The following is a 26,084-nucleotide window of genomic DNA, read 5'->3' as shown; positions in this document are numbered from 1 at the left end:
GAAAACAAAAACTTTTAGGTTTACCAAGGACTTTGCAATTCTGTCAAATTTTAAAGGACATGTTAAATAAGCTGAGTGAAATTGAAAGCTTCTTGAAAACTGGTTATAAGATGAACATGAATAAAAGTCACACAATGATAAAGAACAGTAGTGTAAGTCAGGTGGTACTGTGGCTTTAGATTAAGAAATGAGATAATGCAGTCAATGAGTTTTGCTATTTGAGAAACAAAATGAATGCCTATGTCCATGATAAAGATATAAATTTTAGACTGGAAATAGCAAGAAAATCTCATCTGAAAAAAGAGAAATACGTTGACATTTAACATCATTTGAAGTGTTAGACCAGACCACTGATGACAATGACCATCATAATTATCATTCGAAAGTGAAACATTTTTTGTACTTTATGTATGATATATGGACATAAGATGCACCAAAATACTCTGACTGCATCAACTGTTTTCAGCCGGGCGATTGTTTTCCAACAACCAACTGAATCTATTCTTTTCATTTGACTGTTCCCATCACTAGTTTTGACATTGATTTTCTAATAAAAATGTATGCACATTCTTCACATTTAACCCATTAACTGCTCTGGACGTGCTTACGAGTGCGCCTTTGTACCTGTCCCTGTGTGCTCTTAACGTGTTTACGCACTCCACCAGCCATTCTACCTGGTCTACACGTCCAGAGCAGTTAAAGGGTTAACCTATGAAAAAACAGTGTATTTTGCACTGATGTTGAGGTCACCCCAAATAAATAAAAATCCACCCAACAAGGGTCTCGAACCTTCAACCCTGAGATTAAAAGTCTCATGCTCAACCGACTGAGCTAGCCAGGCACACCGACAGCAATTACTGTGAGTACATACAGCTAGTCTACGATGATGAGGTCCCGTACTCTGAGGAGCGTAGGGGATGATGTGGGAGACCCGCACCACTGACTAATCTATACTTATAGCGGAAGTGGCAAATGGCTGAAAACAGACCCATGTCCCATGCTTTATGATGCTCTGCCAGCCAAACATTTTCATGATTTTACATAAGACACTAGCGCAAAAGTTGTGGCAGGTAGTTTGCAGTACAGTAACCACTACTAACTGGACACCCTAAGAACATACTTGGTAGAAAAAGACAACTAAATCCACGTAGCAATACTGATCTTAAATTGTGTAAAAAGTATCTCTAGCAATAATTAGCTTTAAAACTTAAGTACGTTATATTTTAGTTACAATGCAGTTTTCATGTTTCTTATTACTGGAACAAAAATTTGGGTCGTTTCCGAAAATGAGGAGACTATAAATGCATTTGCCATCGATAACTGCATTTTCCACTGCCAAATAACTAAACTGTTTGCAGAAAAATTATGGAAAAACACCAGTAACTTAAGCTAACATTCCTGTAACACATGTTAGCTTCACCATACTTCTAGCCAGTGATGTCACAAGAGCTTCAGCCAGTGTTTCTGACCACATGCCCAAATCTTTTAATGATTTTTAAGCTTTAGTTACATGAAAATACTTTGTGAGAATATTGACCAAAAATGCTATTTGAATTGTATAATTGTTCAGAACAACAACAATTCAGAACATATTTCTAACTTACGAAAACAGCCTGCTGTAGGTCACCATTCTCTCCCCCCCACCCTCAAATCATTGTTTGATGTCATTGAAGTTACTTTTTCTTTAAAAAGTTATAAATATTTTACAACTTGAACTGAAATGTATACTTTTAACACTCCAACACAGTTTTACAACAACACTTACTTATGACTTCCTGTGCATTTTGAATTAAGACCAATTTAGTCAAAAATTCTTTGGGCATCAATGAGTTGCCTCAAAAAACGCAGTTCAAGTTGTAGAATATTTGTAAGTTTTTAAATAAAAAGTAACTTTACTGTCGCTGAGCAAACCCTCCATAAGATGACAATGTTTGATGCCTCCAGAATCACAAGGCTGTAATACTGATGCTAAGAGTGAAAAAGTAATTTAAATTGCAAATCACCTGGAAAACAGTTAATTTCCATGTAATACTATATAGTGTTTGTCATCGGTGTAGACTGTGTGTAGTAGAATACATTATTGATCTGCCATCATTATGTGGGATAGATTCTTATTGGCATGACCAAGTATCATAAATATGAAACAGAATTTAGTATAGTTACATGAAATGATGTTTCTTTCAAATATTTATAAGTCAATCTAACCTAACAACGAGTTTGCAGAGTAACGGGCCTTCAGTCTACAATTCTCTTATTTGAAAGGAACTAATTTAATTTGAGTGCTGGTACTAACATGTTGAAATAAAATTGTTTATACTTTATATTATTGTGTGTTGTTGATTTGGTGTGCTATACTTCAGTGATGTTTCAATTTTTGTTTTTTGATAAGTAGTGTTTTATTTTTCTATTCTGATTAATTCATCAAAAAATAAATTTGTCTACATAAACATCAGTGTCTATGTCTTACGTCATTTCAAAGGCACAGAAAAACTACTTTTCATCATATTACGAATGTTCTGTCTAAATTATTGAGCAAATGATTCAAGTATTCTAATTTCAGTAATTGCAAGGAATGTCTGCATCTGCAGGCATGATACACAATTACATAATAAAGTTGTATAGGCAGTTTTAAATTATGTATGCCACTCCTGTAATCCACTGATATTGCAGTGAAGTTTATATAACTGGACTGGCAATGATTTGTATGTGTTCCCATTTTGATTTGGTATACAGGCTGATAGCCTTTCTTCCGAAATACATAGGTATGTGATCATACAATCAAGTGATTTAACCGATCAGAGTTTGGGGACATTATATACTCTTACTTAATAAATGTAGCTTATATAACAGCCAACCATTCGTAAAATAATTAGATATTTAACAGGCCCGTGAGTATGTGAGCATTAATTTTAGTCTTTCAGAGTTTTTCTCAGAAGCTACAATGAAGGCAAAGCACTTTTACTGTTTGTAGCAGACCATAATTGTAATTGTCATAACTAGGGAACAGAAAAATTCGCATTTTGTGATAATGCGAAATGGATGCAAATTCTCCCTAAAAAAAAACCATGAAATTACCTAACAGACACTATTTCACAGCAAATTGTGTTCAGAGGAAATACGTTATCAGCAATAGTTTGAAACAGTTTTGCTTCTGGCATATTAATATAAAAAAACGTAACCCATTTTCAGTTACTAGTATTGTACATCATCTGGCAAAGTCAATTTGGAAAGATAAGGTGCATCAAACCTGTGTGCAAAATAAAAAGCACATGAACGCGACGATGTACCAATGCATTCTATGCTCTGGTGCCATGCCAGTTGTGGGCAGTTGAGTGGTCTATTTAAGGTAGAAACTGAGTAATGCAATGTGGTACCCAGCCTTGGGACATAGCATTTTATAACAAAGAAACGCATTTGTTGTTTGTTAGCTGAAGTTCGAAAGTTGCATAATGTGGACACTTTTAATGTGGATGTTCTGAACGGTAGTTATGTCTAATACTGCTAGAGGTCAGGCCTGAACTATCTTGTTAACAATATGCTGCTAACCTCAACAAGCAATTGCGCACTAGCCGTTCCCAAATGCCTTGTGCATTGCTCATTTTCTTATCTTATTTGAAATGAGTGAAGCAATTAATCCTGGTTCATTAAGTGTTTCTATTACAACCCTTACAACACCAGAAGATACTGGCAATCCCTGTGACAATCTGACAGTTACACTTTCACAAAATATAGGTTTAGGTTTCTGCCCTAAGAGAAGGAGACGGGGCTTGTTTCCCTGCGCCACTCCTCTCCCCTCAGGTGGTCAAAATTCTAGTTTGTCTACACTCGGGGCCAGCTGCAACTCTGTAGTGTCCGCACTCTGTGTTATAGTGATAGGAAAACAAAATGTGTCTTCCCTAGCGTTCGAATTTTATTACTTTCGGTTCTAATTCTACACTAATCACCTTGTCACAGCTATGAATGCCCATGAAATGTAGAAATTAATATACTACAGATTTAGTAAAGTGGGAAAAGATAAAGAATGAGTAGAAAACACCTTAAAATTTTGCAAAATGTATGAGAAATTTGTCACAAATAAATGCACATTTTACCAAAAATATCTGCTACATTTTATGTTCCCTCACGACACATTAACAGCACAACAATGAGAATAACCAATATCAATTCTACTTACAGGTCGCTCTTTTGGTATTCTTCCTTCTGCTTCTAATTTTGCTCGGGCTTGACGGCGTTTCAGTATACGTCTATACTGCTTTGCGTTTACATACAAAGGTTCTTCTTCCAGAAATTCTGCACCACCTGGAAGGGGTACTCGTTGAAACTGGTGCACACCACTTGCACCCGGCACCATCTGTTTGGAGACAGAACAGAAACCAAAATAATATTTAATGATTTATAAATTCACAAATTAATTTGTTTCTATAGCATCCCCAGTTTTATTTGCATTTTAAAAATTCAAAAATATTGCCTTAACATAATTTAGAAATTGTTGGTCACAGGTAATAAACAGAAAGCTAGGGCTCCATAGATATAAAATGCGGTCGCTTTGATCTTTGGAGAAGATTACTCACTTCAATATCTAAATAAATCACAAAATTCAAAACATTGTACAGTTTTATTTCAGTTGGACAGATGACCAGTTTCTCATAATCCTGCTTCCTTATTATATGAGATGCTTGCTAGTTATGACATGCACACAACCAACTGATATCAACATGAGCTGGTAGCTTCCAGTACAATGGAAACTTATGAACGGCCTGTAACATTTCCTGTTCTATGACTAACGCTTGCTGATGGCCTGCCTGTGCAGTGGGACAACAGCTGACAATCCTATCATACCTATGTTTCTTCTGTATACCGAGTTCTTATCCCTTGTACTTTCAGGCATTTTTGCAGAACTGCTACTACTTTTAACATTAAAGTTTGTTTTTGTGTATCATTAAACACACTTGGTTTCATAAGTTAACTACTGTATTACATTTTCTTAAATCATTTTAATGAAATTGTCATACGTCATTTGCAAATGCATGAACAATTTGGCTATGAAACTTCCTGGCAGATTAAAACTTTGTGCTGGACCGAGACTCGAACTCGGGATCTTTGCCTTGCACGGGCAAGTGCTCTACCAACTGAGCTACCCAAGCACGACTCACGCCTCGTCCTCACAGCTTTACCTCTGCCAGTACCTCGTCTCCTACTTTCCAAACTTTACAGAAGCTCTCTTGCGAACCTAGCAGGTCCTGAGTTTGAGTCTCAGTCCGGCACACAGTTTTAATCTGCCAGGAAGTTTCATATCAGCGCACACTCTGCTGCAGAGCGAAAATCTCATTCTGGAATTTGGCTATGCTTCTTAACAGTTAATTAATGTATGTAAATATTTACTTCTAAAATATCTGTAACTGACCCTCCACTAGCACCAAGATTTGCAACTTTTTCACATTATTTAATTATCACATATTACTAAATTATAATTTAAATTCCTACTTAGCTAAAGACTACATGTCCCTCTCGTCACTGCCATATAAGATAAGGCTTACTTGTTTTTTCATTTGCATTTCATAGGTTAATGTCACACTACTAGTTTTTGTACAGTTCCATTCCTCTTAAAAGAATGTCATTCACCATCATTATCACTACAAATACCAGCAATTATCACTGCTGGCAGTTTCCTGTTCAATTAACCAACTGTTCAATCCACTGATATCTTAGTGTTAATTACTGTGCTAACTAAAACGTTTTAACACAAGAGTGTTGAAAAGGAATCCTTGTCCTTGACCATGTGGTGGGTGTACCGCAGCATATGAACTGCAAATTTTAGTTATCTGAGTGTCCAGTGGCTGGTGCTAGTCGCCTGTTTCCATGGAATTTAGGATTCAGTCTCCATCATAGAGTGTTTGTGCTTTCATTTGAAATCAGACCTAGCAACTGTTTATTTGCAACAGTTTTGTTAACTTCAGTTCAGTCTCTGCAATTTGAGTGCCACCGTGCACCTAGGCATGTAAGTTTTGTTCAATTTTATATGCTTATAATTTCTTACACATATTCTCAATATTTATTCTTATTTTCAGTTTGAAATTTTTGTTTTATGGATAGATTTATTTCCAGGGAGAGTGATATTGTAAGGGATCCTGAAGAAATCCTATAAACACTACCAGCAATTTCGGAAAATGAGTTGATGTGGGAATCTAATGACTACTCTGATATAGAAGAGGAAATTATTGAAAGTGAATATTAATAATTGCAAGTGAGAGATGATGGTCAGGAAACTCCTGTACAAGATGTCACCGCAAGTACCTGAACATTTTATACTGGAAAAGACAATGAAACTATTTGAATTAGCCAACTCCTAACTACCAGAAAACAAGTGTCAAACTTTATCAGGCCAAACGGGACTGCCAAGAATGCACGTGCACATTAAATGCATTTTATCTGTTTATCGCTGAAAACATGATAGAAGACATAGTAGCTCATACCAACAGATGGATTTGAAAAAGTAGCTATTTTCGAGCTTGATGATGTACAAATACGACAGCATAAGAAATTCATGCTCTATTTGGGGCATTGTTTTTAACTGGCACAAAAAAGGAAATCATGCACACTGCAGTGAACTGCGGGCATCCAACAGCACTGGTACAACTATCTTACTACCGCTTTTCAGTTACAAACGTTTGCATTTTCTTCTCAGAGCATTTATTTCACAATATAGAACCATACTACTCACTATCATGACAGCGAATTGGTTGCGATTGATGAAATACTGCATGCTTTTTTGGCCTTTTGTGGGTTTGTACAATACATTCCAAATAAGTTTGCGATGTGTGGTCTTAAAATATACACCATTAGCAATGCAAAAACATGTTACATCCTAAATTTTGAAGTATATTGTGGCAAGCAGTTAGCTGGGACACACCTAAAATCATATAAACCTCAAGATGTTATCAAAAGACATAAATCCTATTGAGAGCACAAATAGGATTATCACGACTGACAACTATTACACCATCAGATCAGATCAGATCAGAATCTACCAGAGAAATAGTTGACAACCATCAGTACTTTGGGGGGGAGAATGTGGAATGACATTGAAAATGTGAAGTTTGTAGTAACTTTGGACTATAACAGAATCAAGGGAGAGATGGATACTGTGGATCAGAGGTGCCACTCACATTATTCTATCAACTTCCTGATATCACACGACTCAGTTTGAATACCATCTTTAGCCACAAAAATCCAAATAAAAATAGATGACAGATGTTTCCAAAAAGCTACTGAGCAGTCCTATGTAGCTCATCTGGAACAAATATTGAAACTACGGAAACTTACATAAGATACACAAATATTTCTAGAAAAGTTCAGAAAAGGGGAGCTAGTCTATGATGAACCTAAACCTGGAACATGTCACATATGCAGACAATTCAGAAATGTCAGGACAAAGACATTGTGCAACAGATGTGGAAACAACATCTGCCAAAAAACACACTCTTCAGAATTGTGTTTCTCCTGTGACGCTGATTGAAGATGTTATTTACATAAATTATTTTAATTAACTTTTTTACTATTTTTATTTCAAATAAATAATTAACACAATGACAAGCTGTTTAGTTTCAGTTTTTACCATCTCACTTGTCTAAAAATGATAATTATGTGAAGACTGAATTGTGGTGTAAATACCACCACACAGTTGCTCACACCCACATCCACCAAAGGGTTACGATAATGTGTGTGTGTGTGTGTGTGTGTGTGTGTGTGTGTGTGTGTGTGTGTGTTTGTAGGGGGAAGGGGGGGGGAGGAATGGGGGAGAGTGATGTACTGTCACACAGTATCTACAGTTATCTGAACTTCTCAAACACCCATGCTGTGTTTTCAATGATGACTATTCCTGCACCCAAATGATGTTAAACTTGAGTTTCTGAGAAGTCTCAGTTTTAGAAGTGACTACCCCCAGGATAGCAACACCAGTTCATTATTGAGATTTAACTGTTTCCTGTAGAATGAAATCTTAGGCAAGGTATTTTTTCCCCTCTGAGTAGTGAAGGCATTGTCTTAAGTGTATTTTATATTGCCCCTCTATGAATTTGGTGCGAATGGAGTGGTCTAAAGTTATGGTGATTCTTGTGTACTACTGTGATGGTGTTACCCTAATGCGTTACGTTCCTCCACGGCAGACTATCAATGCACAGTATTACTGTTTGTTTTTGGAGCATCACCTGCGACCGGCTTTGTGAAAGAAGCAGCGACACTTTCTGCACAATCCACCCATCATTTTTCACAACAATGTGCAGGCTCTTACAATACAAGCTGTGGCTGCTCTGTTCGGTCGACAGGACTGCGAAGTACTGTACCATCCACCATATTCCCCTGACTGAAGTCCTTGTGACTTTGATTTGATTCCAAAGATGAAGGAACCACTTCATGGCTTTCGCTTCAGAACTGTTCCAGAGATTCGACAGGCAGTAGACCTCTCCATTCGCACCATCAACAGAACAGGCTCTGCTAATGGTATACTATGCCTTCCACACAGTTGGTAATGGGTTCAACACAATGCTGGTAACTACTTTGAAGGACAGTAACAGGTGCAAACACTTAACTCTTTTGTATCAGTTATGAATAAATAGTTGCTACTATTTAAGTTCCAACCCTCATATTTTATTACGTATCCTCACTAATTTTCTTCTAGTCAAATATTTTATCATAAATTACAATTAAGAGCTCCGTTCATTATACGCAGCATTATTGCTGGACAAAAATGTATTTTGACAATGCAGCCAGGAATAAGACAGCACATAATTTGCTGCCATCTTGATGAGTAGTTACTTTGAAAATCGCAAATGACTGAAAGAAGAATACTCAGGATTGCCTATAAAGAAAACAAAATGATTCTAACACTTTGCAAAGTAGGAGCTCAAATACAAAAGGTGCAATATCATTACAAGGAATGACTGGAATGTTTTAATCATTTTCACCTCCCAATAGGTATAAGGAAACCCTGATAATTACAAAGCACATGAATACATTCATCAAAAGAATCATATTTCGTCATTTACTCCAATGTGAAACATCTTGAGTATTTTTCCACTGCTGCACTACTGTAAATGGAAGCCTTCAAGAAAATACACTGAATTCAGCACAGAATATTATGTGAAGATATACAGACCATAAAGCAAATTTGAAGAGTATAATTGCAAGCCAGTCTCTCTTCCAAAATGTCAAATATTCCAAAAGCACAATTTTGTATTCTTGAGACCAAAGAAACATCTGTGTTGCAAATGTAAGGCATTTAATTTGCTGACTGAGAACAAGAAGCTGTTTAAGTAACATCATGACAAACATTTGCAAAGAAGTTGCTAGCACAACAAAGCAAATGATGTGGCTATATATTTTGATCTGCATTCTAATGGAATGCGTAGCCAAATATGATACCTCAGGAAACTTGCAATATATAATTTGACCATATACAATACCATACATATACCATATAACGTGTGGTTCCTGAAGAGGGGCAGCAGCCTTTTCAGCAGCTGCAGGCGCAACAGTCTGGATGACTGACTGATCGGGCCTTTTAACACTAACCAAAATGGCCTTGCTGTTCAGGTACTGCGAACGACAGAAAGCAAGGGGAAACTACAGCCGTAATTTTTCCCGAGGGCATGCAGCTTTACTGTATGATTAAATGATGATGGCGTCCTCTTGGGTAAAATCTTCTGGAGGTAAAATAGTCCCCCATTCGGATCTCCGGTCGGGGACTACTCAAGCGGACGTCGTTATCAGGAGAAAGAAAACTGGCATTCTATGAATCGGAGCGTGGAATGTCAGATCCCTTAATCGGACAGGTAGGTTGGAAAATTTAAAAAGGGAAATGGATAGGTTAATGTGAGATATAGAGGGAATTAGCAAAGTTCAGTGGCAGGAGGAACAAGACTTTTGGTCACGTGAGTACAGAGTTATAAATACAAAATCAAATAGAGGTAATGCAGGGGTAGGTTTAATAATGAATAAAAAAATAGGAGTACAGGTAAGCTACTACAAACAGTACAGTGAACGCATTATTGTGGCCAAGATAGACACGAAGCCCACGACTACTACAGTAGTACAAGTTTATATGCCAACTAGCTCTGCAGCTGATGAAGAAATTGCTGAAATGTATGATGAGATAAAAGAAATTATTCAGGTAATGAAGGGAGACGAAATTTAATAGTCAAGGGTGACGAATTCGAGAGTACAAAAAGGGAGAGAAGGAAACATAGTAGGTGAATATGGATTGGGGCTAGGAAATGAAAGAGGAAGCCGCCTGGTAGAATTTTGCGCAGAGCATAACTTAATCATAGCTAACACTTGCTTCAAGAATCATGAAAGAAGGTTGTATACATGGAAGAACCCTGGAGATACTAAAAGGTATCAGATAGATTATATAATGGTAAGGCAGATTTAGGAACCAGGTTTTAAATTGTAAGACATTTCCAGGGGTAGATGTGGTCTCTGACCACAATCTATTGGTTATGAGCTGTAAATTAAAACTGAAGAAACTGCAAAAAGGTGGGAATTTAAGGAGATGGGACCTGGATAAACTGAAAGAACCAGAGGTTGTACAGAGTTTCAGGGAGAACATAAGGGAACAATTGACAGGAATGGGGGAAATAAATACAGTAGAAGAAGAACGGGTAGCTTTGAGGGATGAAATAGTGAAGGCAGCAGAGGATCAAATAGGTAAAAAGACGAGGGCTAGTAGAAACCCTTGGGTAACAGAAGAAATATTGAATTTAATTGATGAAAGGAGAAAATATAAAAATGCAGTAAGTGAAGCAGGCAAAAAGGAATACAAACGTCTCAAAAATGATATTGACAGGAAGTGCAAAATAGCTAAGCAGGCATGGTTTGAGGACAAATGTAAGGATGTAGAGGCTTATCTCACTAGGGGTAAGATCAATACTGCCAACAGGAAAATTAAAGAGACCTTTGGAGACAGGAGAACCACTTGCATGAATATAAAGTGATGGAAACCCAGTTCTAAGCAAAGAAGGGAAAGCAGAAAGGTGGAAGGAGTATATAGAGGGTCTATGCAAGGGCGATGTACTTGAAGACAATATTATGGAAATGGAAGAGGATGTAGATGAAGATGAAATGCGAGATATGATACTGTGTGAAGAGTTTGACAGAACACTGAAAGACCTGAGTCGAAACAAGGCCCCCGTAGTACACAACGTTCCATTAGAACTACTGACACCCTTGGGAGAGACAGTCTTGACAAAACTCTACCATCTGGTGAGCAAGATGTATGAGACAGGCGAAATTCCCTCAGACTTCAAGAAGAATATAATAATTCCAATCCCAAAGAAAGCAGGTGTAGACAGATGTGAAAATTACTGAACTATCTGTTTAGTAAGTCACAGCTGCAAAATACTAACGCGAATTCTTTACAGACGAATGGAAAAACTGGTAGAAGCCGACCTCAGGGAAGATAAGTTTGGATTCCGTACAAATGTTGGAACACGTGAGGCAATACTGACCCTACGACTTATCTTAGAAGAAAGATTAAGGAAAGGCAAACCTACGTTTCTAGCATTCGTAAACTTAGAGAAAGCATTTGACAATGTTGACTGGAATACTCTCTTTCAAATTCTGAAGGTGGCAGGGGTAAAATACAGGGAGCAAAAGGCTATTTATAATTTGTACAGAAACCAGATGGCAGTTATAAGAGTCGAGGGACATGAAAGGGAAGCAGCGGTTGAGAAGGGAGTGAGACAGGGTTGTAGCCTATCCCCGAAGTTATTCAATCTGTATATTGAGCAAGCAATAAAGGAAACAAAAGAAAAGTTCGGAGTAGATATTAAAATCCATGGAGAAGAAATAAAAACTTTGAGGTTCGCCGATGACATTGTAATTCTGTCAGAGACAGCAAAGGACTTGGAAGAGCAGTTGAACGGAATGGACAGTGTCTTGAAAGGAGGGTATAAGATGAACATCAACAAAAGCATAACGAGGATATTGAAATGTGATCAAATTAAGTCGCGTGACGCTGAGCGAATTAAGATGAGGAAATGAGACACTTACAGTAGTGAAGGAATTTTGCTATTTGGGGAGCAAAATAACTGATGATGGTCGAAGTAGAGAGGATATAAAATGTAGACTGGCAATGGCAAGGAAAGCATTTCTGAAAAAGAGAAATTTGTTAACATCGAGTATAGATTTAAATGTCAGGAAGTCTTTTCTGAAAGTATTTGTTTGGAGTGTAGTCATGTATGGAAGTGAAACGTGGACGATAAATAGTTTAGACAAGAAGAGAATTGAAGCTTTCGAAATGTGGTGCTACAGAAGAATGCTGAAGATTAGATGGGTAGATCACATAACTAATGAGGAGGTATTGAATAGAATTGGGGAGAAGAGGAGCTTGTGGCACAACTTGACTAGAAGAAGGGATCAGTTGGTAGGAGATGTTCTGAGACATCAAGGTATCACCAATTTAGTGTTGGAGGGCAGCGTGGAGGGTAAAAATCGTAGAGGGAGACCAAGAGATGAATACACTAAGCAGATTCAGAAGGATGTAGGCTGCAGTAGGTACTGGGAGATGAAGCTTGCAGAGGATAGAGTAGCATGGAGAGCTGCATCAAACCAGTCTCAGGACTGAAGACCACAACAACAACAACACATACAATCTAGGAAATCAAGATGGCACTTATTTGTGGAATGAGAATCACTTGACATTGTCACCTGTCTATGATAATATCATGGCGCTAACACAAATTACACAACTGAAGATGATGACAAATGGATGTGAAGATCAGCAGAAGAACTCTTAATGTTTTTGTTCATATGTATCACTAGGTCTACCTGAACTTACAGTCAACTGATCATAAACGTAAGGTCAGCTGATCACTCATTTTTAAAAAAAAAAAAAATAGACCACATGGAAATGGAATCCGACTCTTATTCACTCCAAGGTAGACAAGAAATGTCAATATGTGCCAGTAGTCCACCTAAATGATGGGCACTAATCATTGATAGTTGCAGGAGGGATGCTTGTCTTTCATCATCCACAATATGATGTAAACCTATTTTCTAAGCTTCAAAATTGACCACAAAGACATCCCTAAAATCACAACATACAGTGCTTGTCTACTCCTCTATGAAAGAAACCAAATTTTTCAGTGTCCTATAAGATAGAATTTGAAGGAGTCTTTAGTGAAATAACCTTAAAATTTATCTATTCCCAAGGTATACATGGAAAAGCTTGTGATAGCAGCTGGTAAACTTGTTTATTCCAAAACAATAAAATTAGAACTGGCACCAGATACATGTGATTTACTTCCATGTATGTATGCAAAAATGCAGTACTTCTTGGTAATACTAGAACAACAAATGTGCAGCTACGATTATGCACGTATGATTATGAACCTCATATCCTAACAATATAGTACATGGAAATTAAATTCCTAAATTACTACAGTTGATTTTGAAGACTCTGTGAAACATTTAATTACCTATATCTTAAAACTAGTATGATACGAATTCGTTGTTTTTGTATAAAAGGGACAATAGATTACACTAAAGGGGCCTCCCATTGCTAGAGCAAACAGTTATGTGCACTTGTAGCAATGTCTTAAAAATTAAATGTGTAACCTGTAAGAGGAAACAGTTCACTAAATATTTGTACAATGAAGTAAACAGCCTTAAGTTCTGATTGACGAAGACTTGCTGGTGCTGTGGGGGCTATACCATTCATTTATCTGCTCTGAGAACCCCTCATTCAGGCACCTGGCAAGTTAAAGAAATTACGACTGAACTTCACACAATTAGTTTCTGTGGACATGCGGAGCAACCACCCATGCCTACATAAACTGTCAGGCCGTGTTTTTTTTTTTTTTTTTTTTTTTTTTTTAAAAACCACTGAAGTACTGTTATGCGTGTCAAGTTGGTCCACCAGCACAGCACCACAGGCCGAATGACAAAGCATAAGGAAATTTTCGATGTTTTGACTAACAAATTCTTGGCAGTGATTCTTCAGTCGAATGAAGCCCACTCTCCAAAGGTGTATGTTAACTGATTAGTACTTCCTTACATTCAAAGTAAGGGTTGGACTGCGAACTGAACCCAGACCAGGTCCATGCCGTGACCAAAGACAAAAAGTGGCATTTAATGAGCCAAGAAAATCATAATTAGTTTTAAATCTTCCACTTACTACAAATACGTAACCATAAATGATTAACAGTTTTAACAATTTACTCAGTAGTGGTCATACCTGCACAACAGGGTTGAGTTAATACTATTTTCCACACCACCACATGATAGATTCTAGTTCTCATATTTATACTGATTTAAAGCTTGTATTCTGTGCTCTCTTTCACTCATAATGGTAGACCCAAATAAAAAAAACTACAGAAACAAGTGTGCAATACTTAAGATACCTGAGCATCACACCCAATGAGAGCCGATGAAGGAAATTCTCAAAACAGACATTTTGGAAGGAAAAGTGAAATTGTGTAATAAAACAACTTCCTTATGCAAGCACCCACAATAAATCTGCACCCTTGGGAAGAAAAAGCACATCCCGAGAACTGTATCATGGACAGCAACAAAGTAGTTCACACAGCCACCTCGCAATCCCCCCCTTTACAGTCACAATTAGTATGTCAATATTCACCCAAAACAGTTACACACTATATGTATCTTCTTGCACACAACTCTCCCTTATCAAATGTGTGTAATTTTATCCAATCCCTTTTGAGCATATTTCCCAGTGCAAAATCATCCCAAAAATCTTCATATATTTCACAAAACCTGACACCAGCCTTCGTCATTTCCTCACATTCTTTGCCCACAATACACAGTCCAGAATTCCCCTTACTCTCATCACTTCTCCCACTCAAGTTATATCTGGCATTACTTCATTTGTTTATTTTACTGCCTCTATATAACTTCTTCGTTTAGATACACATTTGGGCTTTTTGCTCCTTGTGTAATACATCTAACGTTTAATCAAACAAACTGAAGTCTACATCAGAGCCAGCGGCATTCACAGTGGTGCTTATCCCTATTGCTCATAGGTTGGCAGTGCATCAGTTTTGTGTAGGAATACGACGAATCTCCAACATAATCAATGAGAGGAGAGAACAGAAGCAATGTATTTCTAGTGCCAAAATTGAAGCCACTGTTTTGTCTGCTATTTTTTGGTGTATAAGTGAGTTTTTAGAGAAATACTTTGTGATTACAGCAGCAGTTGCCGTAAAGTGGACTGATTTAAGTGGTTAGTTCTGCACTGCGATGTTGTCTGTTGGTGCATGTCTCATGGATGAATTGCAGAGGCATGAAAATTTATCAAATGTGATGGTGAAATGAGAATCAAAGGCTTGTGTGGATGGAATCCTCTGGAAGTGAAACGAAAGCTGCCACTTTAAGTGGATCAATGTTTTTCAATTCAATCATGGGAGGAAGTAGGTGGATCAATGTTCATTCATAACAGAGTTGGACATTCCTTTTATTAATAAATATTGATCCACATACCTTCTTCCATGATTTAATTAAAAAATAATGATCCACTAACTGTGCTTTTGCAGATCGACTGCACACAAACGCGGAACAGAGAAAAATTTTAGTGCCTTTTAAAATATATCAGTTTAAATAGATGCAACTCTACCAAGGAGCAATTCAATTTATAATCTTCATTTACAGCAATGCTTCACCCTTTCTCCGAGTGCAATACTTTGAACATACCTGCCTGCTGCTCTCCCATTGGCTGCGTAATGGAACAGCTGAAACTCTTTCTTCTGTTCCCATCATACCTCATGGCAACATTCCTGTACAGAACACTTAAGCACACCACTAGTCCCATTCTAGACTTTTACCAATCGTACATGTTTCCTATATCATGAATTCTCCTTGGCATTGTTCCCTTAAGCTTAGCCATCTCAATGAAATTTGTTCACCTACTCTTAAGCTTTTCTATGCTCTAATCTGCCTTTGCCCCTTTCCATTTCTGCCAGCACCTCTCCAGATACATCACTTTCTGTAAGTAAGAGTGTTTAATACCAAAAGTGTGGTGTCACCGCCAGACACCACACTTGCTAGGTGATAGCCTTTAAATCGGCCGCGGTCCGTAAGTACGAGGTGTGGCTAGAAAAAAACCGGACTAGTACTGGTGAAACAATAAAACGAATGCAATAAGGCTGAAAGTCGCGTGGCCTGTGACGTGACTCTCGCTCCGCCTACTGCTCGAGTTTCATCTGCCTCCTGCACTCAGTCTGCCCGTGGCGTCTGTTTTAAGTAGTTGACGTTTTGTCTGTGCGTCGGAAAATGTTGAGTGTACAGAAACAACAGCGTGTTAACATCAAATTTTGTTTCAAACTAGGAAAATCTGCAAGTGAAACGTTTGTAATGTTACAACAAGTGTACGGCGATGATTGTTTATCGCGAACACAAGTGTTTGAGTGGCTTAAACGATTTAAAGATGGCCGCGAAGACACCAGTGATGACACTCGTACTGGCAGACCATTGTCAGCAAAAACTGATGCGAACATTGAAAAAATCGGTAAACTTGTTCGACAAGATCGCCGTTTAACAATCAGAGCAGTGTCTGAGTTAACAGGAGTTGACAAAGAAAGTGTTAGGCAGATTCTTCAGGAAAGTTTCAACATGAACAAAGTGTGTTCAAAAATGGTTCCAAAGTGTCTCACAATTGAACAGAAGGAACGCCGAAGAATGATTTGTTCTGACATCCTGGAAAACATTGAAAGTGATCCCACCTTCTTACAAAATGTTATTACTTGCGATGAATCGTGGTTTTTTACTTACGATCCCGAAACTAAACGCCAATCGATGCATTGGAAAACTCCTGGTTCTCCACGACAAAAAAAAGCACGAATGTCAAAATCGAAATTCTAGGCAATGATGATCGTTTTTTTTTTGACATCAAAGGGAATGTGCACATTGATTGGGTACCAGAGGGACAAACAGTGAATCAGCATTACTACATTAGCATCCTGGCTACCCTACGTGAGCGAGTACGGAGAAAACGGAACGATTTGTGGAGAAAAAAGTCATGGATCCTTCACCAAGACAATGCCCCAGCTCACAGTGCGTTGTCAGTGAAGACATTTTTGGCAAAACACAACATTCCCATCTTAGATCATCCACCCTACTCACCTGATTTGGCCCCCTGTGACTTTTTTCTTTTCCCTAAAGTCAAGTCAGCTTTGAAAGGAACTAGATTTGAGACTGTTGAAGCAGTAAAAGAAAAAGCGACGGAAGTAATGTGTGGACTTACCGAAAATGATCTGCAGCATTGCTATGAACAGTGGAAAATTCGTATGGAGCGGTGTAGAGACCGAGGAGGAGAGTACATTGAAGGAGATAACATGAAATTGTAAATAATTGTAAATAAATGTTTTTTCCAGCATCAGTCCGGCTTTTTTCTAGCCGCACCTCGTATATGTCGGACCCGCATGTCGCCACTGTCAGTGATTGCAGACCGAGCGCCGCCACACGGCAGGTCTAGAGAGACTTCCTAACACTCACCCAGTTGTACATCCGACTTTGCTAGCGATGGTTCACTGACAAATTACGCTCTCATTTGCCGAGACGATAGTTAGCATAGCCTTCAGCTACGTCATTTGCTACGACCTAGCAAGGCGCCATTATCAATTGCTATATATCTTGTGATGCATGTACCGTCAGACCAACGTTCTTCAATTATGGATTAAAGTTAAGTATTCCAGAAGCTACGTACTTTTTTTACTAGACTCAACTCCTTTAACTGTTCCAGACCTCACGCCAGCCTGCATGAGCTTAAACGCGTGCCTTTCGGCTACCTCATAGTGGCTTGGCTGTCTTGCCAAATCACAACAAAAAGCTTCTACACACTCCAAAGTTAACATACAAGAAAATGAAGTGATACTGACCATTACAATATTACTCCCATTGACACCCACAGCCTGGGGAACAGCTGTGGCAGCAGGGCTGGCACTTGTGGTGTTGATCTGCTGTTGCGTTGCTGCTGTGACAACCGGAGCTGGAGCTGCTGCTGTTACAGCAGCAGGGCCTGTGCCTGCTGCCAGCTGCACCAGATTTCCATTCAAGTTGATCACTGTTGGCATATTTACAATATTTCATTCCTAACAGAAATGAAAGCAAACTGTGACTAACACTTCCCCTGTTTACCTTGAGATGAGATGAAATGAAACATACATTCAAGACCAGCCAATAATTACATAACTGAAATAGTAATACCAACTGTTAGTAAGTTTTAGCACATGTCTGGCAAAGAATTCAGTGGACAATAGTGGCAAAAATTCATGACGATTCTAGAAATAAGGAAGTAACAGTCTACAGTAATTTAAAGTCTGGTGTACACTGGAGTGAGCACACGAGAATGAGAACTCTCTGGTTTAAGCAGTAGATAAATGCATGCAATCTTGGATTCAGTTGTGTTCAGTTCACATCTGCTAGTGTTCCGTTGGTTGTTGGCTTTTTAGCGAATCATCAAAGGAAGTTCATATCCTCTCTGCTTCGGCACTAGTAGTACAGAAAGATTTTGTCTGCCATCTTTTTTACTTCTGCCTTTGGACACCGAGTTGGGTGAACAATGGAGATTTCTGAAGAGAATGTAGTTATGCTGGCTGAAGAATATAAATATCAACGGTGCTTCTGGGATCCAAGAGATCCATGGCGTAAATGTCAAAGAGAAAGAAATAGGATTAGTAGAAAATTGTGAAAGCACTCAAAGATCTAAATGGGACCATGAGAAAGATAAACTCATTACATGATCACATCGGGTGAGAACTGAGCAAGTAATCAAAAGCTCTGTGTTTCTTTTCATTAAAAAATTGAAGACAATGACAGTTTTATTGAAAGTAAATAAGTGTGAATATGACTGGCAGAGGCACTGAGTTGCAAAAGGCAAACATAAATATAATGTTTTCATTCTCCTGTACCTGTCTCTCTTGAGGACGCAACATCTTTGCTATCTGGTGAGTTATCTCTCTTATACCAAAACTATTTACAACAATTTTAATACATATTCAAGTGTATGTATTTAAGATGATTAAAATTAAAAATATATGAAAGACTATTACTTTCATTGATTATAATCATGATAGCTCTAATTACGTGCCTGATGTTATCACTGCTATGTTACAAACTTTTGGCAATACATAAAAATAATTTACCTGGGACAATGCTATCTTCCCTCTAAGAAGCTACATAAGCAGATTTGGGATTACGGAAGCATCTCTAATATGGTGCTAATGACGTCACTATATACACATGGCAACTAACACGACAATACATATAAATAAGACAATATCATCTCCCTCCTAAAATACAATCAAACTAACGGGATGACCGCAGGAACTGGGGGGGGTTTCAGGGAGGGAACAAGCTAAATATAACAGTAAAAAGAACACACCATGACCCAAAACACACAAAGAAAAAAAAAGAAAAAAATAAAATAAAATCTACTGGAATCTGACACTTCCCTTGACCTATACAGCTCAACCACAGCTATTGATACGAAGGAACCAACACCTACAATATGAAAAACAAAACCAAAACCGCAACACCACACACACAGTGCCATCAAACACAACAAGACGACATCTACAAACACAACCAACTCAAACTCCACACCTTAATGACATCACACACCATAACACCCTTACACCATGGGTCAAAGCAGACGGATGGAATCTGACACTTCTGTTGACCTGCAGATTTTATCAACTAGCCCATGTGACAGGTAATATGTAATTTCATTAATCATTATTGTTCCTTGTACCAGGAATTTATCTCAGGCAAAAAGGTGGCAGGGCTTATCGGCCCACTACCCTCCGCCTCCTGTAATACGGCAAAGAACTACCCGTAGCCTGGTCAACTGCCCCGTCGTAGACTTGTGCCACCGATCTTCTACGTACTTAAACAAAATCCTTGAAATGCCTCATGTGTCACTGCAGACATCAGAAACTACCCAACATGTAGCAGCTATTTAAATGTGAAACAATCATTAATGTGACTACCTCCTAGATGCTAATAACCAGAATGCAAACATCACCCTTTCTTCGGGTTATATTTGTCATTGATTATTAGTGTACTTCCCAACTGTAATGAGAAGCTAGCGAAAAGTGTCAACCAATATGTGCAATGTTTTAGAATAATGCTGAGTAAAGGTGGTGCTGCAATTCATAGTTAAGCGCACTGCATCTATGTACATACTCCGCAAGAACCTTACAGTGCATGATGGGCGGAGGGCGGGGGGTACTAGTAGCATTTCCTTTTCTGTTCCACTAACAGACCTACTGAAGGAAAAACAACCACCTATAAACATCGATAAAAGCTCTGCATTCTCTCACCTTACCTTCATGGTTCTCACACTAAATGTGGCAGTAGAATCTATTTGCAGTCAGCCTCAAATACAATTTCTGTAATTTTCCACAATAGTGACTTACAGAAAGAGCATCAGAAGCATTTCCATAATACTTGTGTGCTGATCAAATGTGTGGAGAGAGAACACATTTTAGACATTTATCGACGAAAACTTGTGTGACACCTACTCTAATGCAGTCAACCTGCAAGAATTCACCTGCACAATGCTGCTATCCATAGTGATTTACAAATAAAGAATCACTCTATAACAAAATCTAACAGATCTTTCAGCAAAGAGTTAAACAAAAAATTTAATCGGGAGCATGTTTCACAAAATTGTTAAGACTTTCGTGGCCAATTGTTGACAAACTGCCTATTGGCTTCTGTCTCGGGTTCTCCGGCCGATGTTAATCTAATGATTTTTCTGACGTTTCGCCAGCACGAGTGGCTGGCATTGTCAAAGCTTCACCCTCCATTGCCGGCAATGGAGGATGAAGCTTTGACAATGCCAGCCACTCGTGCTGGCGAAACGTCAGAAAAATCATTAGATGAATGTCGGCCGAAGAACCCGAGACAGAAGCCAATAGGCAGTTTGGGAGCATGTTTCCTACAAACAGCAGACTCAAACTATAAAATGGAAGACACATTTCACTACACAGAATTGTGTGTTTGCCTGAAAAGAAATGGAGGCTTTGAACATGCCCTTGTGAGCAACAGACTGGTTAAAATAAAGTTGGTGATGTTCCTTCCATGAACTTAGTGATTACCCAGTCTTGCAGTTTAGTTGTGCAGTACATAGATTCTGAGGAAAGTTTGGTATGAGTCATCGGATTTGACCAGTGACTAACACCGTAAACAATATGGCAAATAATATGATGTTATTGGCTTTTTTTCTTTTTTCTCCTAATGGGATAAGCTACAGATGAGTGTCACCTCAACCATGATTTTAGTATCGCATTTGTTATCTTCTCCAGCTCACAACCAAACTGTCACTTCCCAACTTAACCTTGACCTTGGGCAAAGCTACACATTAATCTGTCACCACAACCAGTCCCCTCCCCCTCCCCCCTTGTTGCCATTGCTATCAGAAAGGTGATGTGGGACCAGACATTAAAATTACATCACTGGCCAAAGCTGACTCTTGTTGAGCATTCCTCCTGATCCCAAAGTATTACATATACACAAAACATGAAACAAGACAGCTAATAGGTGGGCACCTATACACAAAAGTACTAGTATTTGATGAATTGCAACAGAAAGATCAACAGTACTTATATCTTGTGGGCAAGTTACATTACTTCTGTATGTCTTCAGAATTCAGCCTTTCCAAATGGAACCATTAATGCATATGTCTTGAGCATGTTTGTGAAGCACAACAACCTACATATCAAAGGCTGAATGGAGATATAAAATCAGTCTATCCCAATACAAGAAACAGTTCTTATGAGAACAAAATCTTGCTAATTTCAATTTGCTTAGGGAAAGAGTGTAAGAAAAGAAGATTATGGTTTAACATCCTATAAATATCACAGCTGTCAGATGTAATATGGATGGAAAGTGATCCATTCCTTTTCAAAGGTATTATCCCAGAATTTACCTTAAGCAGTTCATGGACACCATAAACAAACTAAATAACATTAAGTAGGCTATTCCATAATAATCCTTTTTTTTCTTCATAAGAGCTTGTTACATGACTACAGCTGATAATATTTTACGAAATAACTCTTCCAAAACTTTTGTATAACTATTTATTTAGTCACAACTAGTTTCACGGCTACAGCCTCTTTACTACGTACTCATGCTTATTGACGTAAGACATTACTTATCATTTGCCATGAACAGGAGGAATCAGTTCACATCTAACATGTTGTCTCACTGGTCAATGGACATAAAAAAATCCAATGCAAGCACACACTACCTCTTTCGGAATTCACTGAGGGAGCACAGGTGTTAATTTTTTTTAAGAACTCTGCTATCAGAAAGGAGTACACGGAGCTGACAAAGCAAACTTCTCCCTGCACATGGACCACCATAGGCAGATGTGCAGTACACAGAGTGAACTGCCTTCTACACACAGTGTTGATACCACATGTGGTTGTACGAAATAACTACAAAAGTAGAAGTGACACGCAGAAGTAATTAAGACCTCAATTTCTATTGCCCCAAAGTTTTATCAACTTCTCTAAATTCATACCCATGACTCAAAGTGATGACAGTATGTTCAATAAATCATACTACTGGATGACATGTAGTATTTAATAGCCATTGCAATACCTAATTTATTTACAACAGACTCACACGTTGATAAAGTGATAAAATTGCCACAGTATACTACTGACAGGTTGAAGTGTCGTTTCAATTGACATTTAACTTAAACTCACCAGTTGGCTGAGTTGTTTGCTGAACGCCACCATCAATCTGCACTGGTTGATAAATAAAAGTTTGTCCATCTGAAGTCTGAATGATTTGTGCCTGTTGTGGCTGCTGTATGACAATTTGTTGTCCTGCACCACCCTACAAATTTCAAACATACATGCATAAAAACAATATTTGAAACAATGGAACAAGCAAAGGTGTAAAAGTATTTCAGGTGCTTGGGAAAGTTAAGATATATGAAGTACACAATTTGTACATCAAAGTATAACTTTCTTCATGTCAACAGCATTTATTAAGACAATATTTAAAAAGTGCTACTTAACGAAAATTGAATTATACGATTGGAGCCAACATTACACAGTTCCACTAGTAAAAAAGGATAAACCTATTTGTAAAGCAGATCAGTGTCTTGTTCAACAATTTAAAGAACTATCATTATCTCACTATTCCTCAGCTTTAAAATAGACTACAGATTGTGTGTTACTGTGCAAAATGCTAACTTTTAATCAACAAGAGGTATAAGCTATTTGGCAAAAAGAGACACTGTAAGAAAAACTTAGGAAATGGATAGAATTATGATCAACAGAAAGAGGATGTCCCTTAACAATATCCTTTTAAAACAGCAGCTATGAGTGGAAATTAGGCCTACTATAAAAAATATGCACATGAGGGCCATATCCTGTGGCAAAAAATAAGGAAATCCAATGAGTTGGATCATCTAGACTAAATTACAAAACTCCTCTGCATAATTTATAAGCTTATACAGGTGCGTGGAATAGTCTCAATCATAAAAAAAGTTTTCTAATTAATTCCATTTATTTGTTTACATACCATGTTCACTACTACATCGGATTGAAAACTAGCAACTATACACCAAAATATTCAAGAAATGTTCCACTTTTATGTCTTAATGATTTTTGACAGCTACCCCAAAAGCAAAATGTATCCATTACCACATGTTACTGGTAACATAGACTAATAAAAGTTCTTCAGAATGTGAAACATATTTGTGAACTAAAAATGGGAATATTACCTGTAAGCTGGAAACTGGTAAAACTTGAATTGGCTGCAATGTCTGTCCACCCTGTGTTGCCACTTGAATGGTTTGTGGGCTCTGTGGAACAGCATGAACCATAATCTGTTGCCCATTAGAACCTTGTATTACTTGTCCTGCTTGGTTAACCTGTACAACCTTTAAAAAGATAAGACGATTTGTAAGCTATATGACGGAAATCTACAAATACATCAAAACAAAGAATCTTCAACACAAAACTAATACCTGAACTTGTTGTCCCGCTGCACCTGCAGGCACGGCCTGCATAACAGTAACTTGGCCATCTCCTAGCTGTTGTTCCATTGCAAGCTTTCAGCTGCAATATTAACGACGTCGCTATCTGCAACAAAATGCAGTAAAAAAGTGAGGTTATGTCATCTCTCATAAAAGTTCTTTTAAATAGATTATGTAATTAAAATAATCATCACTGGTGACAACTAAGCAGTTATAGATTAAATTACCTCAAACATTTGGAAAGTTCGTAGTAGCGTTTTACTTTTCCAGGACTCGGGCATAAAGGCGAGAAGCGCCTTACGCTACGAATTTCACCACAGCCGTAATTCCGACTTTGGTATAATGATCGCGCCATCATATTGCACACAGCAAAATTTAAAAAAATACCAAAATTGCACTCAACACAAAAATATTCCATAATGTAGAACATGAATTAAAACGCGCATCCTGAGCAAAATTACACATAACAAATATGGCCTCCCATCTTGTTTCATGCAAACGGGGCCATGTATGACCAAATTCCACGCAAAAATCCACAGAAAAATCAAATTTCGGCGACACCTCTACGTACACAGCTTCACCAGAGAACTCAGATAATTTGTGAACTTACATTGGATATTTTCGACAGCACTTTCCCAATGATTGGTCGGCAAATTGTACACCAATAGACGGCGAATCACCAGCCAGTCCCGGCCACACAACAGCGAGCTAAGCTGTGTATTGGTGCTGTCGACCACCCAACTACCACTCCCTGCCCAGCTACCGACGCGCCAACGCGGTCGATGCCCTGCTCACAGGATGCGACAAAATTGAATACCTTTTGCAATGAAATTTCTGATTTATTTGCCGTAATAATGCTTATGACGCACCAAAACTTTAGAAAAAGTTGTTGCGTAATGAAAAATGGCGACGATCGATATTTGATAAGAAAGCATACGTAAACGTACACTGTACATCGTTCGTTTTAGACCCCTTGTGTATTTCTAAAGGCAAAGTGTGATTTGTCCTCTCATCTTGCATAGTGTTAAGCAAATGATGTTTGAAACCAATAAATGAAAAATAAAATAAATGAAAAGAATGAATGAAAGATTGATCATGTTCCGCTCACGTCGTATGTTATCACTGTCATCTATAGTATTTTCATGCCTATTAGGAGATAAACATTGAGCATCTACCTGTAATTTATTCTTTGATGGCGAAGATCCGATCCACTATCACATTTATAAGTAAAGAAGGTGTTCTCAGCGGTAGTCCTATTGACTGATCATACAAGTAGGGTATTGAAAATTGTTAGCCAGCGTACATAGATTTAAGCTGTTGTGATTGGTTGCTTCGTTATCAATATTTTTCTGAGTAATTGATATATTGCTTGTGTTCGTAGTAAAAGAACTACGTCTAGCTTCACGTATTTTTTTTTTTTCAAACATACGTCGTGCTAATGGTGATGAAGCGACGACCTAAGCATCTTTCTAGTACTTTATGAAATTAGTCATGTACCTGAACCTTTGTAACAATCAATATATTCTTTTCTTGAATTAAACTCGAGGGACATGGACAAAATTTGATAGCATTTCGCACCTGACCTGGTACATTAAAACCTTTCTAACACCGAATAAACACATCGAAATGAGCAGCTGCGGCCGTAGCAGAGATTAGGTGAATGTGTGTATTAAAACTTGAAGTCCCCAGAAAACCAATATTTGTACTTTTCTTATACGATATGAAGGTGCGTTGTACTTTGCGTTTTGTGTGGGATCCAAAACGCAATTGAAGTGACTTAAGAAGAGCATGAACATGTAATCTTGTTATGAAACATGTTAAGCGGCAGTGACTGAATAGGAATTCCATGAATGGCAGTCCTAATGGCAGATTCCTCAATGGCTTCCGCGAAGGCCGACAGAGAGGACCGATGTTCACATCTACCGCACGTCATCTATTTGCTCATTTGCTCCCATTGAGCATGAATGTCTTATATTAAACTCCAGGCTGTCTCAGACAACTGTCATCGTCGGCGCCTACAACATTCTTGAACAATGACTGTGTAGGAGGTGGTTAGTGTGGTTAGAGACCGCGG

At 38.1% G+C, this 26,084-nt stretch overlaps 1 protein-coding gene and 1 non-coding gene across 3 annotated transcripts in view; both read right to left on the bottom strand.

Annotated features, from left to right (window-relative positions):
- LOC126412769 (nuclear transcription factor Y subunit alpha) overlaps positions 1-24,741 on the bottom strand; it is a 33,301-nt gene extending 8,560 nt beyond the window's left edge. Inside the window, exons 1-6 of one of the 2 annotated variants that reach the window (XM_050082525.1) lie at positions 24,621-24,741; positions 24,002-24,116; positions 23,756-23,914; positions 22,728-22,860; positions 17,889-18,073; positions 4,175-4,351 (exon numbers count right to left, since the gene is read on the bottom strand). In XM_050082525.1, the coding sequence (XP_049938482.1) occupies positions 4,175-4,351; positions 17,889-18,073; positions 22,728-22,860; positions 23,756-23,914; positions 24,002-24,079 (732 nt within the window). In that variant the 5' untranslated portion in view covers positions 24,080-24,116; positions 24,621-24,741. Of the gene's footprint in view, positions 1-4,174; positions 4,352-17,888; positions 18,074-22,727; positions 22,861-23,755; positions 23,915-24,001; positions 24,117-24,237; positions 24,588-24,620 lie in introns of those variants that run through there. The other variant, XM_050082524.1, reaches the window with a different exon arrangement.
- On the bottom strand, positions 769-841 carry Trnak-uuu (transfer RNA lysine (anticodon UUU)). The gene has a single exon. It is a non-coding gene; the product is annotated as a tRNA-Lys (tRNA).
- Positions 24,742-26,084: the final 1,343 nt, after the last annotated feature.

The sequence above is a fragment of the Schistocerca serialis genome, chromosome 7 (assembly GCF_023864345.2).
Source record: "Schistocerca serialis cubense isolate TAMUIC-IGC-003099 chromosome 7, iqSchSeri2.2, whole genome shotgun sequence".
NCBI classification, from domain to species: domain Eukaryota; kingdom Metazoa; phylum Arthropoda; class Insecta; order Orthoptera; family Acrididae; genus Schistocerca; species Schistocerca serialis.
Note: the sequence above shows the minus strand (reverse complement) of the source record. Positions and strands in the feature narration are given on the sequence as shown.